The 15,854-nt window shown below is 38.0% G+C and overlaps 1 protein-coding gene across 1 annotated transcript; it reads right to left on the reverse strand.

Annotated features, from left to right (window-relative positions):
* Positions 1–1,475: 1,475 nt before the first annotated feature.
* LOC111152445 (butyrophilin-like protein 1) lies at positions 1,476–9,748 on the reverse strand. Its single transcript, XM_022510942.1, is given in 10 exon segments — positions 1,476–1,969; positions 1,971–2,476; positions 3,143–3,169; positions 5,210–5,236; positions 5,418–5,444; positions 5,534–5,554; positions 6,077–6,277; positions 6,418–6,699; positions 7,284–7,634; positions 9,667–9,748. Coding segments are annotated over 10 exon segments (1,545 nt in total). The 3' UTR covers positions 1,476–1,948.
* Between the last annotated feature and the right edge of the window lie 6,106 nt (positions 9,749–15,854).

Below are 15,854 nucleotides of genomic sequence, written 5' to 3' on the forward strand. Positions count from 1 at the left end.
CTATTTTTTTAAAATACTTTTCTTTTTCTGTGTGTTTTATTTTGGATAGTTTCCATTTCTATGTCTTCAGGTTCACTGATCATTTATTTCTGAAATGGTTAATCTGCTGCTAACCATATCCAAGGCAATTTTTATCTAACATGTTTTCATTTCCGTGTAAAGAAGTTCAATTTGGGTCTTTGTTTTTTAAAGTCTAGTGAACTTGGGGAGCCTGGGTGGCTCAGTGGGTTAAACCCTCTGCCTTCAGCTCGGATCATGGTCCTGGGGTCCTGGGATTGGTCCCGCATCAGACCCCACATCAGGCCCTCTACTCAGCAGGGAGCCTGCTTCCTCCACTCTCTCTGCCTGCCTCTTTGCCTACTTGTGATCTGTCTCTCTGTCAAATAATGAAATAAAATCTTAAAAAAAAAAAAAGTCTAGTGAACTTTAGGAATATCTGGAATATAGTTACAACTTTTGCTTTAATACCCTTGTGTGTTAAATCTAACACCTGTATCAGTTCCATGTTAATTTCAATGTATTGATTTTTTGTTTATTACGGGAGTTGGATTTTCCTGCTTCTTTCCAAGCCTGATAATTTTTTATTAGACGTCAGACACTGTTCATTTTATCTGGTTGAGCTATGCTCTGGCATGAAGTTAGAAACATAAATAATTTGATCTTGCTTTTAAGATTTGCTCATCAATATTGGATCAGTTTTTAGCCTAGGGCTCATTATTCCCTGCTGTTGGGGCAAGATTCTTCTGGGTATTCTATCCCATATCCACAGAATTTACCAGGTTTTTTAGTCTAGCTCATAGGAACACACTCTCTTCTTATCCCTGTTTAAACACTAAGTACTGTCTTCTGTAGTCATCTCATTTGAATATAACAGATAGGTTTGATTAGAAGCAGAAGAAGGGCCTTTCCTTACCTCTGCTGGTAGATATAATTCCCTAAAATATAAAGTAGCCATTTCCCTTATTAATATCTTAAGCAAAGAAATAAAATGTCTCTTTCTTTTTTTAATTAGATAAATACCTCAAAATGCTCTTACCTTTTGGTTTTCCCAGACCTTATCATGTTAACATCATCACATTTGTTAGAATTGGATTCTGACTGATACTTCTTGTTTTCTTTCCTCAAATTACACTTGCATTTAAGATATAGATTAGCATGTATTAAATTATAATTTATTTATTTTAAAACGTTTATTTATTTGTCAGAGAGAGAGAAAGAGAGCACAAGCTGGGGGAGCAGCAGATAGAGGAAGAAGCAGGCTCCCTGCTGAGTAAGGAGCTATGTAGGACAGGATCCCAGGACCTTGGAGTCATGACCTGAGTCAAAGACAGACATTTAACCAACTGAGCCACCCACGTGTCCCTCAAGCTACAATTTAACTTTTCTTCCTCAACATTAGAAAATAGCACTATTTTGTTGCTTTTATTTAGCATTGCTATGAGAGAGGTGAAGAGGTTTATCTATTTTTTATTCCTCTGAATACTGCTTTAGCAGTGCCACTCAAAAGTGTTGGTCACAGACCAGTGAACTATATTAACTGTTTCTTACAGGTTCTTTATGAGACAAATACAGAACTAGAGTATTACAAACATTTTAGAGCAAATTGACAGAGTAATTTTAGCATATTGAATCTAACAATAAGCTTATTACAACTTGTAATTGTATCCATTTTTTTTTATTCACTTCATTTTTCCAGTAATTTATCCTGGAAAATTATCAGTCTGTGATATATTAGATATAAAACAAGAAACAGCATTTATAACAATAACAATTACAAACAAAAAATTTCGTCTCTGCAATTAAGAAACAGTGCTGGTCATGGGAACTCATGGAGCCTCAATTCAAGAGGCCTCATAATCAGTGAACTTGAGGTCACACATCAGAACTGGCATTTTGGGGGTTATAGAGAATAGGCTATTGTCTTCACTGTGTAAGTTCTTCCTCTAAGTCACTTAATATTGCTCATATGGGGAATGCTCCATGGATTTAATGTTGAAGTAAGGATAGAGTGATCCAGTGAAGCTTTCCTGGGTAAAGGAGAAGATGTGGGTACCTTGAGTCATGTCATAGAAAGAAATGTCTTTGTCTTCATAATCCAAAAAAATCACAATCTTTTGTGGATACTTTTCTATCTTGAGATCTTCTTTCAGGGAAATGTCTTGAGGGCCACAGATGAGAGCCCTGCATTTACATCCTTTCTTTTCTAAGACTCTGAATTTCTTTTTTTGTAGATCTGTGGATAATCTACTCTTGCCTGTGAGCTTCTCATAAATGCCTAGAGTCCACTCATCAGTGTCCTTAATATCCACTTCCCAGTAATGTCTTCCTGAGGTGAAGTCTTGCTGATTTAGTGTGATAAGGTTGCAGTCTCCTCTCTTATCACTAAGAGATAGATCCTGTGTTTCCTCTCTGAAGTTCTCTTTGCTCTCTGGGTCACAATTATTCTGATGGATTTCTTGATTTATCGTCACATTGGCTGTGGGGAAAGAAAAAGGAAGGGAAGGGCCAATATTATATATTTTAGAAGGCTGTTGTGCAGGTGAAACCTTAGAGAAACAGGATCAAATAGTGAAAGAACACTTGTCCTCTGGATGTGTGTGTGTGCTGGGGAAGATGGAGTTATGAGGTGCTCTCACCATGGGTTCAATGCTGCTTATCTCACCTTATCTTACCTATGCTATTATCAGTGTCTTGGCAGAATACAGGAGTGAGCTGTGACTTGCAGTGTTTACTTGACAATAGTGTTCTTTCTTAATTATCTACAAATTAGAACTATGTTCTTTAATTAGTAATGGGCTCTATGTCAGTTGACCTTTTTACAAAGAGCAGCTAAGTTACTCTCATCATTTTGAGTACTTTTCACTCAGTTGGGGATTTCCTTCATAACCAAGTGGACCTCCCTCCCCCCCACCATAGGTGAGAAACCATGCCAATATATGAAGGTGTAAATACAACCAGAGTACCTAATCCTAGCAATAATTCTCAGTCCAGGCCAAAATTAATGATCTTCATGTACTTCCCTCTCTTTACCAGAATAGTGGTTCTTCTGTCTTTTCAAGTAGAAGATGATGTTAGGAAGGAAAAATGGGATATCAAAGGGCAGGTTGGAAAGGGGTCCAAAGATAAACAAAAAGCCACTCACCAGGCAGGAACTTTTCCTTCCTCCAGTCTGAAAAAGAGCAATACAAACTGAGACTATGATGGAAACACAACCACAGAATGAAAAGGAGGGTCACACTTCCTTTCCTAGCTCATTGCTGTCTCTTCTCAGCTCTCTTTCCCTCCTCCTCTGAGCCCCTTGAACTCTCAGTATCCAGAAACTACAAGACAAAGGGTGTACTCCTCTGTGCTGCCTCAGATTAGAAATGATCCTCTTATTTGGCCCAATGCTGAGGAAGTAAGTCTGGAGAACTCCTGGAGCATGGTCTAGTGTTCTAGGCACCTATGCTTTTAAGACCTTTGTGGCACTCCTCATTGAGGATGAAAGCTATAAAATGTCCTTTTATTTTTACTTTATTTTATTTTATTGTTTTATTTCAGGGGTTTCCCAGGCTATGGCCACATAAGAGTAGAGTTTAAGCTTTGGACCAAGGCTTTTAAACTGACCTTTTTAAATTTTAATGCTTGTAATCACATTTTTAATATTTTCCTCCAGAGATAGACTCTTCATGAGGAATAGAACTACATCTGCCTCTGCCTGGGGCCACTTCTCTTATGGCAGGTCTTGTGATTTTATTTAAGATTGGATATACTCTTAGTGTCTTGGGGCACAAGGCGATAAGAACTTATCCATAATTCTTGATGGTCTCTCACTTAGCTGCCCACTTCTAAGAAGGGTAGCACTCTATTTATAGAATTGATGAATACATGAGTAAAGAGGGGCTTCTGTGATCTCTTTATCTTAGGATAAGAAGGCTGAGTTCAAGAAAGCAAAAATGACTGAATTCCTCAGCTGTCATTGATAGAGTTGGAACAAAAACCTGTATGTCCTCATCCTTACTACACTTTGCTCTCTCTTCTAGAAGCAGCTCCTGAAAGAAAATCTTAGTAGAGTGTCACCTGCCTTTGGATCAGATTATGATCTTAGGGTCTTGGGATTGAACTCTATGCAGGGAATCCCTGGTTAGTGGGATGCCTGCTTCTTCTCTCCCTCCCCCTTGCTCATCCTCTCTCTTTCTCTCTCTCTCACACAAATAAATAAATAAAATCTTTGAAGAGAAAAGAAAGAAAAGAGAAGGGAAAGAAAAAATAGAAAAAGAAAAGAAAAAAGTAAAGAAAAGAAAAGAGAAAGAAAGAAAAGAAAAGAAAAAAAGAAAAAAAAAGAAAACACTCTTAGTAGAAACTGTTTATCCGACTTTAACCCTTGGGAGGAGCACCTTGACCCTGTCTTATCATAGTACTTATCAGGCTGTGTGCAGTTGCCTGGTTATTAGCTTACTTCCCCCAGTGGATTTCAGGGTCAGAGACCATGGATTCTGCCACCAACATCTAGCACAATATCAGGCATATAAAAATTGCACAACTATATATTTAAGGAAATATCTAGCATGCTTTTGAGGTCTAACTCTGTATTGCACATGCACATACACAGTCTTAAACATATGTAGTACATGGACACAGATATTAGAAGATATAAAATAGCCAGTTCCCTCTACCACCAGATAAATAAATTTTTATGATGATATTAAAGTATTTTGAAAGATGGTTTTTCAAGCTTTTCAAACATAAACCTTGTTCCTGTGTATTGAACTTTACTTGGATTATTTCACATAGATAAAAAAATTAAAATAATAATTAATATATTTTTCCCAAATATAAAATATGTTAACTGCTCTTTTGAACTTTATTCACTGTATAGAAATGCTGCTATCATATAGGGTGTCCTTTATTCTTCCTAAATCCCACCAAAATTGCTCTGATTTCTGTCTCTTCGTTCTCTATAGTGGATGGGTTAAAAATTCTTGTTGAGTCCTACTCTAGCCACGTGGAATTCACCAGTTAATAGTTATTTTTTCTTTATACTTAGCTGACGAACAATTGAATATTTGACCTTCCAAATACAAAAAAAAAACTGTAGATCAATACCAAATAAATCTTCACAACTTTCAGGTCGGGGTGTGTGTGTGTGTGTGTGTGCGCTTATGTCTCCACTTATTATACTTGGAATATTAGAGGCACATTGCAAGACCTAAGCCAGAAAGTTACCTACCAGGATACAGCCAGGCCTTCTTCCAATCTAAAACAGAAAAAATCCAGTTAATATAAGGCAAGACATCCAAAGCCTCATTCTTCTCCCCACCCCTTATTTTTTTTCACAAGTCACTATTAAATCTTTCAGTCTTAACCTCTGAAGAGAGGAAACTGAGAAAGTGTTGGACATCAAAACATTGAGGGGGATGGGAAACCCAGTCTCTTACCTGTAAGGTATAGTGCCTTTCGCTGTTCTGAAAGAAACAACATTCGTGAGAGACCTACAACAGATGTGGAAAGGGGAGCAAATTCTACACAGGGCATGAGGAGAAGCAAGACTCACCAAGCTCTGCCTTGAGGTTCTCTGAAAGAAGAGATATAAAATCCATCAAATTGGGTTTTAGCTGCTCTTGATTTCATGGAGTAGCTGAATGGATTCAATGTGGCCCACCATTAGTAGTCCCATAGTTAAGTAGGTGGGAAAGATTAGCAAACATACATGTGGACTCTAAATGATAAGTGCTAGGAAAAGTTACATGGGAAATGTCATAGGGTCACTGAGGAAGGAGTGCCCATGCTTTGTGGGAATTCAAGCTTTCTTAGGTGTTTCAGAAGCTAATTCTGGAAGGAAGAATAGGAGGAGAAGATGGGGAAAGACATTTACACAAGGAGAAACAACACCACAGTTTGGGTACAGACCACTGCCCACAACTTTCCAAGTTTCCCCCATGGTTTCTTCTTTTCCATAAGACTCCAGCTTTATGGAATTTTGGTACTCCATGTTTTCCTTGAGGTCCTCTTTGACAACTTTTATTTCCCCACCCACCTTATACAACCTGCACCCCCAGCTTCTCCATGAACCCTATTTGTCCTGTGGTCACAATACCTTTGGCCTTAAGTGCTGTTTCCTTTTCATTTCTCATCTGATCTCTTTCACGAGATTCTCTTTGCTTTTTCTTTACTTCTCTTTCTTTGGCTTGGTGTTTTCTCCAGCCAGTGTAGCTGATCCCAAGGAGAAAGAGCATCAGCACAGGGACTGTTCCAGCCAGGGCTGCCTTCCATGGGTCCATCCTGGGGAAGAAGGGCTCTGACACAGGCAAGTGAAGCATAGTGAGGACTAGCCTGGAGGCCATCCTGCCCTTCCTCCAAGGCTTCCTCAGCCCTCCTTCCTTCCTCCCTACCCTCACCACACACCCAACTCTGCTTTGGGGTTTGTGCCTCATTCACCAGGGAGGAAGATTGCTGATGCTTTCTCCTGTCCAGAGAGGGGATTCTGGATGGAACAGGTCACGTTGCCCAGAGAGCTATCTGTGACCACAAGAGATGCTTCCACACAGAAGAGCCCATCTTCATCCTGGGTCTGAAACTCAGAGAGGGACTGTAGATTCACTCCCATCATGTCACTCCACTGCACCCTGGGTTTTGGGAACCAGCCATCTGCAGAGCACAACACTCGGATCCCACCATCCTCAGGTCCCATCATACGAACATGAGGTGCTGAGCCCAACCCTGAAGAGAGAAGGCATGTGTTAAGGCCCCGAACCTTGGGGCTCAGGAGTCCCTGAGGCTGAAGGCCAAAATGCCCTCACTAGACTGATAAGTGAACTGAAGCTCAGAGGTCAATAAACCTCTCACAGTGAATGTTAGGGCAACCTGTGATTCAGTTTTGAAATCAGCTTGATGCCTTTGCACTATACTGAGACTAAGAGAACTTGGAGTCATTTCAAGGAGAGAGAAAAAAAGGTACAATTGAAGTTAGAAAAGGAGTTTGAGCCTATAAATTGTCCTTCTCTACTGAATGGATGAAAACGAATATCTAAGGGTGTCAGTACCTGTCTGAATTAATATAGTCAATTAATTTTCTGGGGCCTTTTAGGATACAAAAACATATTCAGAAATATTGTCTTTTTTGATGTTTAAAAGTGAATAGAGCATATAGTCTTAGCATCACTGTATACTTTAAGAAATTGACATTCTGCAAGGTAAATTAGCATATCAATATATGGAAGATCATAAGAAATGCCAGGTTAGGAATCCAGACATCCTTTTTCTCTCTGCTTCACACCATGACACTTTGTGCCAAGTAAACATACCTATAACATGCAGCTCCACAATAGCCTCTTGGGAGCTCTGACCATCCATAAAATGACACCAGTACTGGCCATGATCAGAGGCACGAACATGTTGGATCAGCAGGGCCACACCTCCTTTGTTGATGGAGTCCCTCACGAACTCTGTCCTGCCACGGTATTCCAGTATTTGCTCCCCACCTTGTTCCTGTCCATTCTGGTACACAAACACAGCAGGGGAGAGTTGGTTTCGGTACCACCGAATGTGCATGTGAGCTGCACTCTGCTCAGGGGACAGCTGGCAGGGCAAAGTGGCATCTGCCCCTAGTAGAACAATGATGGGCTCAGCTGGTCCCTTCACAGAAAACCTAGACGCTGCATGAAAATCAAACACAGATTGTGGAAATGAGTGAGGGAGGATGAAACAAAAGACCCATCTGCATTTCTTTCTTATTTGCATTGTTTTATATGTCTTAAAATATATATCTCCATAATAACTTCTTCAACTATGTTCTCCAGAGGTAACAACTACCGATAGTTTGGCATTTGAAAAGATCGTTTTCTACGCATTTACAAATAGTATTTATTTGTAAGTTATGTAAAACCTACAAAAACTAAATAAGAGACTTATTTAGAATTAAATGTAGCAAAGTAACTTATTAAGCAATTATCCCTTCTTTTGGTAGGAGAGGAGTGAAGTTACTTCTCTCCACACTCATCCCTTTCTCTCCCAACACACTACTCCTAAAAGGGTAAGTAGCCATTTCTGATTAAAGATTTAGGTTCCTCTGTGTTGAGGGGTGAGGAAAAGGATTAACAGTGTTTTATATCAAAGTGAAATGTAGAATTTATAAGGTTAGGTTGCTTTTTAATTTTTTTTAAATAACTCTGAATCCTTAGAATCATAAAGAATAGTTTTTCATAAAAAATATTTTCTTGAGAGGACTTAGAAGTCAGTGGTTCCAGGGCATAAGAGCAGGGCAGTATTTATCAGAGAAGATGGTTGTTTTCCTGGGTCAGAGAAGGAAGATGCTGCAAGTCAAAAATGGGGACTTTGCTTAGCTTTGCTAATCTCCTTTGTCAAGTCACTTAAACCATCTGTTTGCAACTTACTTTAGTATAGAAATCAATAACTAAAAGGTGACTGATGCCCCCTGGGCAAAACTTGCACTGGCAGAGGCCAAAGATATTGTGGCTCTTTTGAATGGTCAGAGCTTAAGGGCCCACAAATGTAGTGACCCTGGAGTGGGAAGAATTCAAAAAGGCAGGGATGTGAAGGGGCCCAGGAGTGTTGCATACAAATGGCAAGGCCACGTGGGCTTAAAGGAAAAATCCCATGGCCAGACTGTCCCAGAGAATGTGGATCAGGCAGTCCTGGGCAAGAAGCATGACACTGGCCATTAGGCTGGATGAAGGCTGTGGTGTCCCTTCTTTTCTATTTCTGTGTAAAACCCAGAGTACTCAACAGATACGTGTTCTTAGTTAACTGATACATGGCTAATGGCTATACATGTTCTATGAGTCATTTAATTTAGGAAAAGGTATTTGACATTGCTTATATCCACAATGTTGTATAAAAGTTACTCTATTTCACATAAATAGAATCACTACATATCAATTTCTGTAATAAGAAACATCCAACCATTTTAGTACATATAATTTAGCTCTATCTATTGTTTTTGACACTGCCTATACCATTATGTTTAAGCTTTTCCTGTATCAGGGTAATATTTATATTGCTTCCAATTTATTATTACTACAAACAGTCCCACAATAAACATTTAATACATTATATATATACACATGGGAGAGATTTTCTTTATGATAAATTCTTGTGGAATTTCTGAGTCAACATGGGTGGAAATCAAACATTTTAGTACTTCCTGCCTAACTGACATCAAATTAAAGAGATTTTAATGAAAAATGTCATTATTGTAATCTCATAGCTGGTTTCTCTCCAAACCTTGAGTCTGAAAACTTTATCCTGAGAGCCCTTTCTATTTTATGAAAGAAGGACTCAAGTGCCAGAGGGGGGAAAAAATGATTTGTCAAAGATCATAACCAGGGATTCCAAATTTGTTGTACTCATACTTAGGTTTTCTTGGTAATGTGAACATTATAAAGTGTATTTTCACTGATACTGTTTCACTGAAATTAAGCATGCTAAAATCACCCATAGTCAATAAAGATTTAGCTAAATATTACAGCTATAGTTTTATAAAATCTACCCAAAGTAGTAAGGGTTGTGTATATAAAGATCAGTCACATTCTTAGCCAGAAACTCCCAGTATAACTGCCTTTGAGAGGAGGTACAATGACAACTGATGAATGATCAAGATTTTTTATCATCTGAGAAGAGCCTTTAAAAACAAGTGAATATATAAAGAGAAGGAGAGAGAACACTGACCTGCTGAGTACCATGTAGACACCTGGAGAAGGAGGAGAAGGAGGAGGAAACCAGCAGGAGAATAGTCTGAAGAAACCACCATCTTCTTCAGAGCAGAAAGTGAAAGCACGAAATGTCACTCTGACAAGGAAGTAGTCTGTAAGAGAAGGTGGTGAGAAAGACACCAGAGTGAAAACTTTCAGGGAAAACAAAAAAAAAGCCACATTCAAAGATTTACTTTTATACAGTTTTTTAGCTGTGCTTCTTCACAGAGCGCCACCAACTCCAACCCTCCCCCAATGGATTTTCCCTCTCTCTCTTCTTTCTGAAAACCATTTTCCCAGTAGGTGTAGAAAACCATAAACCACTCTCTTGTGTCCTGTGGGCTTTCTTGAAATTGAAAAGGAATTCATTTTGAGAAAGGAAAGCAGACACAAAATTAGACCACTCCTATTGGCCAATCTAGCTTCTTCCTTCTTGACTTTGTTCATTGATTCATTCATACATTTACTTATTTATTTTTACTATAAACACTCTTGTGGCTTAACTCCAGCAAGAGAAGAGAGTTTTCTCACTATGTGACCAGAGCTCAAACCCTTTTGATTTTAGGACCCACAACTTCCACAGACACACCTCCACATCACCACACATTTCTCTCTCACCATCCAGATTGAGCCAGGAGGCTTCCTGGAACCTCTTTATTTCCTCAGTTAAACTACAAGTCCCAGCTCCAGAGACATGGGTACCTGGTTGTTCTCATGGTCAGAATCCAAAGGAGTGGCTGCAGGAGCTGGGAATAGTAGGTTTCTAACCCATCCCTGTACTGTAAAAATATTCTTAGGAGGGGGACAAACAGGGCTACCAGAAGACACTGACAAGTGAATGCCTATCCTAGAATGAGTCCAGTAAGAAAGTTACAACCAGCCTGCAGCTCTTGCAGTTACTGTGAAAGTGGAGGTAATAAAAGTCATCTTGGGGGACTTTGGGCTGGGTTCAGCTCTGGAATGATAGGAACCAAAGCACACTTTGGTCAAAATTGCTCAGTGTAGCTTCCTCCTCCTACCTGCAAAGGGCTGAAATCACATAATTCAGAGAGGGAGAATCCGCTTTTTGTCTGATATTCAAGGATGTTGGTCATCCCAATGTTTAACTTACAAAGTTAAACCATTTAGAGAACAAGAACAAGAGATACAAGAAATTTCTCCTACCACACCCTAACTGGCATTGGAAACTGTGCAGGAGAAAATAAGAGGTCAGAAATGGAGGGTTCTGTGCTATGAGAAGATTAGGGCTGTATTTCCAAAATCTTAGGGCTCCTAAAAGTAAAATGGGAATAATAACACAACAGTACAGTCCCAGACATAGAATGTGCTCAAAAGGGATTTCTTTCCACTTCAGATTTTTTCCAAGTCCAAGACATGTTTTTGCATGTCACACAAGGTTTACAGATAATTAAGGACACAAATAGCAATTGCATAAATATTAGCATATAAGTCACTAATAGTCTGGTTGAAGGGATACTAAAATCTTAAATAAATATTCTCTAGAGACAATGAGGTACATTTGACTTTTTAGAAATCATATTTATGAAAATATGATTTGCATACAATGGAATGTATTGTTTTGAAATGTACATTTCAATGAAGTTTACAAATGTTTATACTCACATAACCACCACCTCCCTCAAAATATGGACCATGTCTGTCTGCCTCTTGAAAATTTCCCTCCTCTTCATTTTCAGTCAATTCATTCCAGGAAAAACAAACAGTATTCTGACATAAATCACAATAGCTTAATCTTGCCTATTCTGAAACTTCAAAAACAATAAAAAATAAATTATACAGTATGTGCACTTCTGTGTTTGGCTTCCTTGGATAAACAAAATGTTTTTTGAGATTCAACCATATTCTATTTATCAGTAAATTTTAAAATTTTCATTGCTGGATAATATGACATTGTTCAACTCTAATACAATATATTCTTCTGCAGTTCTCTTCATGGCTACCTCCCCACCTCACTCATGCCCTGCTGGCCCACTCAAGCCCTCTCCCACCATGCTTGGCAGCCCTCCCTACTGAGGCCCTTTTGTTTCACTGGGGCTCTGACATCCACCTAATAGTTTAGGTCTGAAGTATTTGGGAATGGGAGTGGAACACTGAAACAGTAATGTAAGTGTTAAAGTTACCACTTGCCTCTTGTTTACTTTGAATTTTATGAATATGCTTGTGTGTATATTCTATTCTAAAGTGTAAATAGATTAACATGCATTCCAACAGAGCTAGAAAAATAAATGTGAAAAATTGGCATAGATATCTTTCCCAATAATAGAGAATTAAGGAAAATCAGTTAATCTGTGGAGAGTATTTCAAGGGAATTACATCATAAGAGCATTCTTGTGTTTAAGGAGAAAGGTGAGGGGAGAAGGAAAAGGAGCTCTATAAGATATTATTGACTTCAAAAAGCAGTTTTAAAATAGCATAAACAGTATGGTCTTATATGCTTAAAAATATAAGAGGTTGAACTTTAAAATCATAGAAAAATGATAGGGAACTTATATCTGAGTGATATAAATGGTGTTTCTATTTTTTTGATTTTGCTTATCTCAAATTATCAGATTTCTCTCACATGAAAATGTAAATAATATAAATATGAAGATTTTTTTAATGCAAATGTGAAGCACAATAAGAAGGATTCATTTGTAGGAAATTCAGGACTAAAGAAATAATTCACATTCTTGGGAGTGGAAAGCTAACTTAAAATAATAACCAACTAGAAGGGTTAGATACCAGAGTAGACACCTCTACAGGTCAAAATATTGGTCTAGAGCACTGGGTGTTGCATCAGAGTGTTGAATCACAAAATTGTACACCTGAAACTCATACTGCACTGTATGTTAACTAAGTGGACTGTAAATTAAAACTTGAAAAAATATATTGGGCTAGAAAAATGGGGTTACTGGGTGCTTCCAGAATATGATACTTTAAATCAAAGAGATAAAATAAGTTTAATTAAGCATACTAGATCCAGAGCTTCAACAGTCATTTAACAGGTTTTCTGAACTGGGAAGCAGATTAGGGGCCAGAATCAGAAAAAGGACACTTCAGAAAGAGTTAAATTAATGGAGAAAAAATGCCATTTATATATAAAATTTTTTGAAGTTTTAGAACTACATACAAACAAAAAAAAAGCCCAACGTGTCTACAGTCCAGAAAACCCATTATGTACAAAAGAAGAATAATCAGCTTCCATCACACATCTGTCACTTTGGATTCATTACTACAAATATAGCCTTTACATTCCTGAGTAAATAGCCTTTACTCAGAAATTTACTATTTACTCAGCAAATAGCCTTTACATTCCTGAGTAAATAGCCTTTACATTCCTTAGATTATTAGAATAATCTAAGTGATAAAATGAACATCTAAATGTAAGGACAAAAGGAAGAAATTTCTGGACAAAGAATCAGAAATTTCTGCCTCACAAAACTTATCTTATGTAAAGAGTGAAGGTTGCAGGTTTTGAACACAGGGGCTTGGAGCAGGGAGAAGGTTTGGAGATACATTCCAAGTTCTGTTTATTCCACTTTGGGTAGCCACTGTTATTTAAGTTGGAGTAAGGGAAAGGGTAGGTTTGGTACATGTTGTCTGTTGAAGTTAGCTACCTAGGAATGGAAGAGCCATATGCTGTCTTTATCTGTGTTTCTCTTTTTCTGCTAACCTCTCCCAATAGATTAGGTGCCTCAAGGGAGACTGTGGTCTTCCTGTGGCAGTGACTTATTTCATAAACTTAAATTCAAGTATCATTCACACGCATGTCAAAACCCTGACTGCTTAGAAAATGTAAATCCAAATCTCTACTGAGATTAAATATTTGAACAAGTTTCAAAAAGAATACTTAAATAAGCAGATATTCTGGTGTTTGTTTATATAAGAACACCTGGGAAAGATCTGAAACTCCCAGCGCAGTGGAGAAAGGGACTCCATAAGTGTCACACCGGGTCATTTCTACTAATCCATCTTAACTGCCTGCAGTGGATTTATATTAATAAAAAATAAAGAGAAATTAGTGGATCTCACAAAGTCATAAAGATTTGGTATAGCACAGTCTATATAATTTAAAACTTCTATAACTTCATTTATATGTTCTATAACAGCTTTGTTCTCTTCTGACTATGACTACAAATTTCTTTTTTTGAGTTCCCAACTGATTTTGCTCTTTTAAAATCCAGCTGTATGTTATTAGCACCATGCAATACTTGAAAGTCCATGTTGTTAATGAATGTATCTATTTGAAAAGATATTTTTGCTTCTTTGAATGATTTCTCCCTGAATGTTTTTATTTTAAAATAATGGTGCAATATCTACAATTGTGTTAGAATATGTCTGGTTTGTAATAATTTATTTCCTCTTTTGCTATGTATCTTATAAACCATATATAGATGTTCAATCTTAGATATAGAATTTCAAAGATGTAGATTCAAGTTTTTAAAATTTTTCCAATCTCTAGTTCAGAATTTCTTTCTGTGATCCTAAGCAAGAAACAATTATTCTAGAATTCATGGAACTTGAAGGATCTTCAAAACTAAAATGAGTTAGGTAGGTAAGGGATAGAAATCTCATCCTTATCACTTCCATTATTTATAGCATTGAAGGAAGATCAAAGTCTCAGAGAATCATTTGGGGAATTTTATACTATTTTTCTTTTATCCTGGTTGAGATGGATAAAATCCAGATATCAGTGGAGAAAATTTCTGTCTGCAAGAAGATTCAGAGAGTGTGACTGTGCCCAGGTCTTCTCAGTTTCCTGCCTAATGGAATGAGGGGTCCAACAGGAAGATGAAAATTCATCATCAAAGCAGATATATTGTGGTGACTGAGCAAGACATTAAAATAAAAACATATAATATTTTAATAATAATAATATAATAAAAATTGCTAACAAGCTATACTTAAATTATAAGTTATTGACACTCTTCTAAGTGCTTTAAATACATTCATGTACCTTTCACCCCAAACTTAGGATAGATACTATTATTGAACACACTGTCACATGAGGAAACTGAGGCACATGGAGGTTGTATAACTCATTCAAAATGATAAGCTATAAATAGCCTCATCAGGTCATCAAGTTCTAATATCTATGCTACTAACCTAGACAATATACTTCTCAGAAAGAAAGAAATCACTTGTTTTTGAACTCCTCTATACTTTGTAAGTATGTACTCATTAGATAGACTTATTATAAGTGACAGGTCAAAGTTTGTTTTTTTTACCTTATTTTACTTTCGGTTTTGAGTGTGTCAGGGTGGCCAAAGGGAAGTGTACCGCTGAGGGATTCCGTGCAGGGGCCATCTTTTTCTCAGTTGTCTGAACTCCCATAAAAAAACCTGGCCCCATGATTTGTAAAGTCTAATATCTTCTTGGCATTTTGGAGAAACTCTCCTAGGAGAGACCTGTGGTCAGCCAAGAACAGGTAACTGAGAGGAATGGCAGAGAGTATTTATTCCTGGTGCCTGTGGCCATGAGTCTGAGAAGTTTCCAGATGCCTTCATCTCTGTAAGAACATAAAAAATGTGAGTTTTGTATTTTGTGGGTGATGGGCAAGAGAGAGAGAACTGAGAGCATTTGGGCAAGGATCCTAGGGGTTGTCAGAGGACAGGCCAAGTTACAAATGCTCCTCCATCATATAGGAATGTGGGGAGGGGGTGGAATTCATTGAGGCCAAATTAATGTTTGTGCTAAACCCATCTCTTTCTGTGGTTGCTCATTGCCTCTTCTGTGTCTCTTTGTCCACTGGACAAAATGTTCTTGAGTTAGAAAAGAGATTAGAGAGATTGTGGACAGATTTTTCACTGCAGAACATGGTTGTTAAGATGAAGACTGTTGGGGCGCCTGGGTGGCTCAGTGTGTTAAGCCTCTGCCTTTGGCTCGGGTCATGATCTCAGGGTCCTGGGATCAAGCCCCACATCGGGCTCTCTGCTCAGTGGGGAGCCTGCTTCCCCCTCTCTCTCTGCCTGCTTGTGATCTCTCTCTCTGTCAAATAAATTAAATAATCTTTAAAAAAAAAAAAAGACAAAGACTGTTTCCTTGGGGAAGGGAAACAAAAGTTCTTTTTTGTGAGTGTTAAAGTCTTCTCTGATGTTCCCAGAGAGACATACTACAGTTGTTTGAGAGTTTCTGGAGGTAATTTCTTAGAATCACTGTGAACTG

The sequence above is a fragment of the Enhydra lutris genome, unplaced genomic scaffold (assembly GCF_002288905.1).
Source record: "Enhydra lutris kenyoni isolate GAN:26980312 unplaced genomic scaffold, ASM228890v2 scaffoldscaffold28, whole genome shotgun sequence".
Classification (NCBI taxonomy): domain Eukaryota; kingdom Metazoa; phylum Chordata; class Mammalia; order Carnivora; family Mustelidae; genus Enhydra; species Enhydra lutris.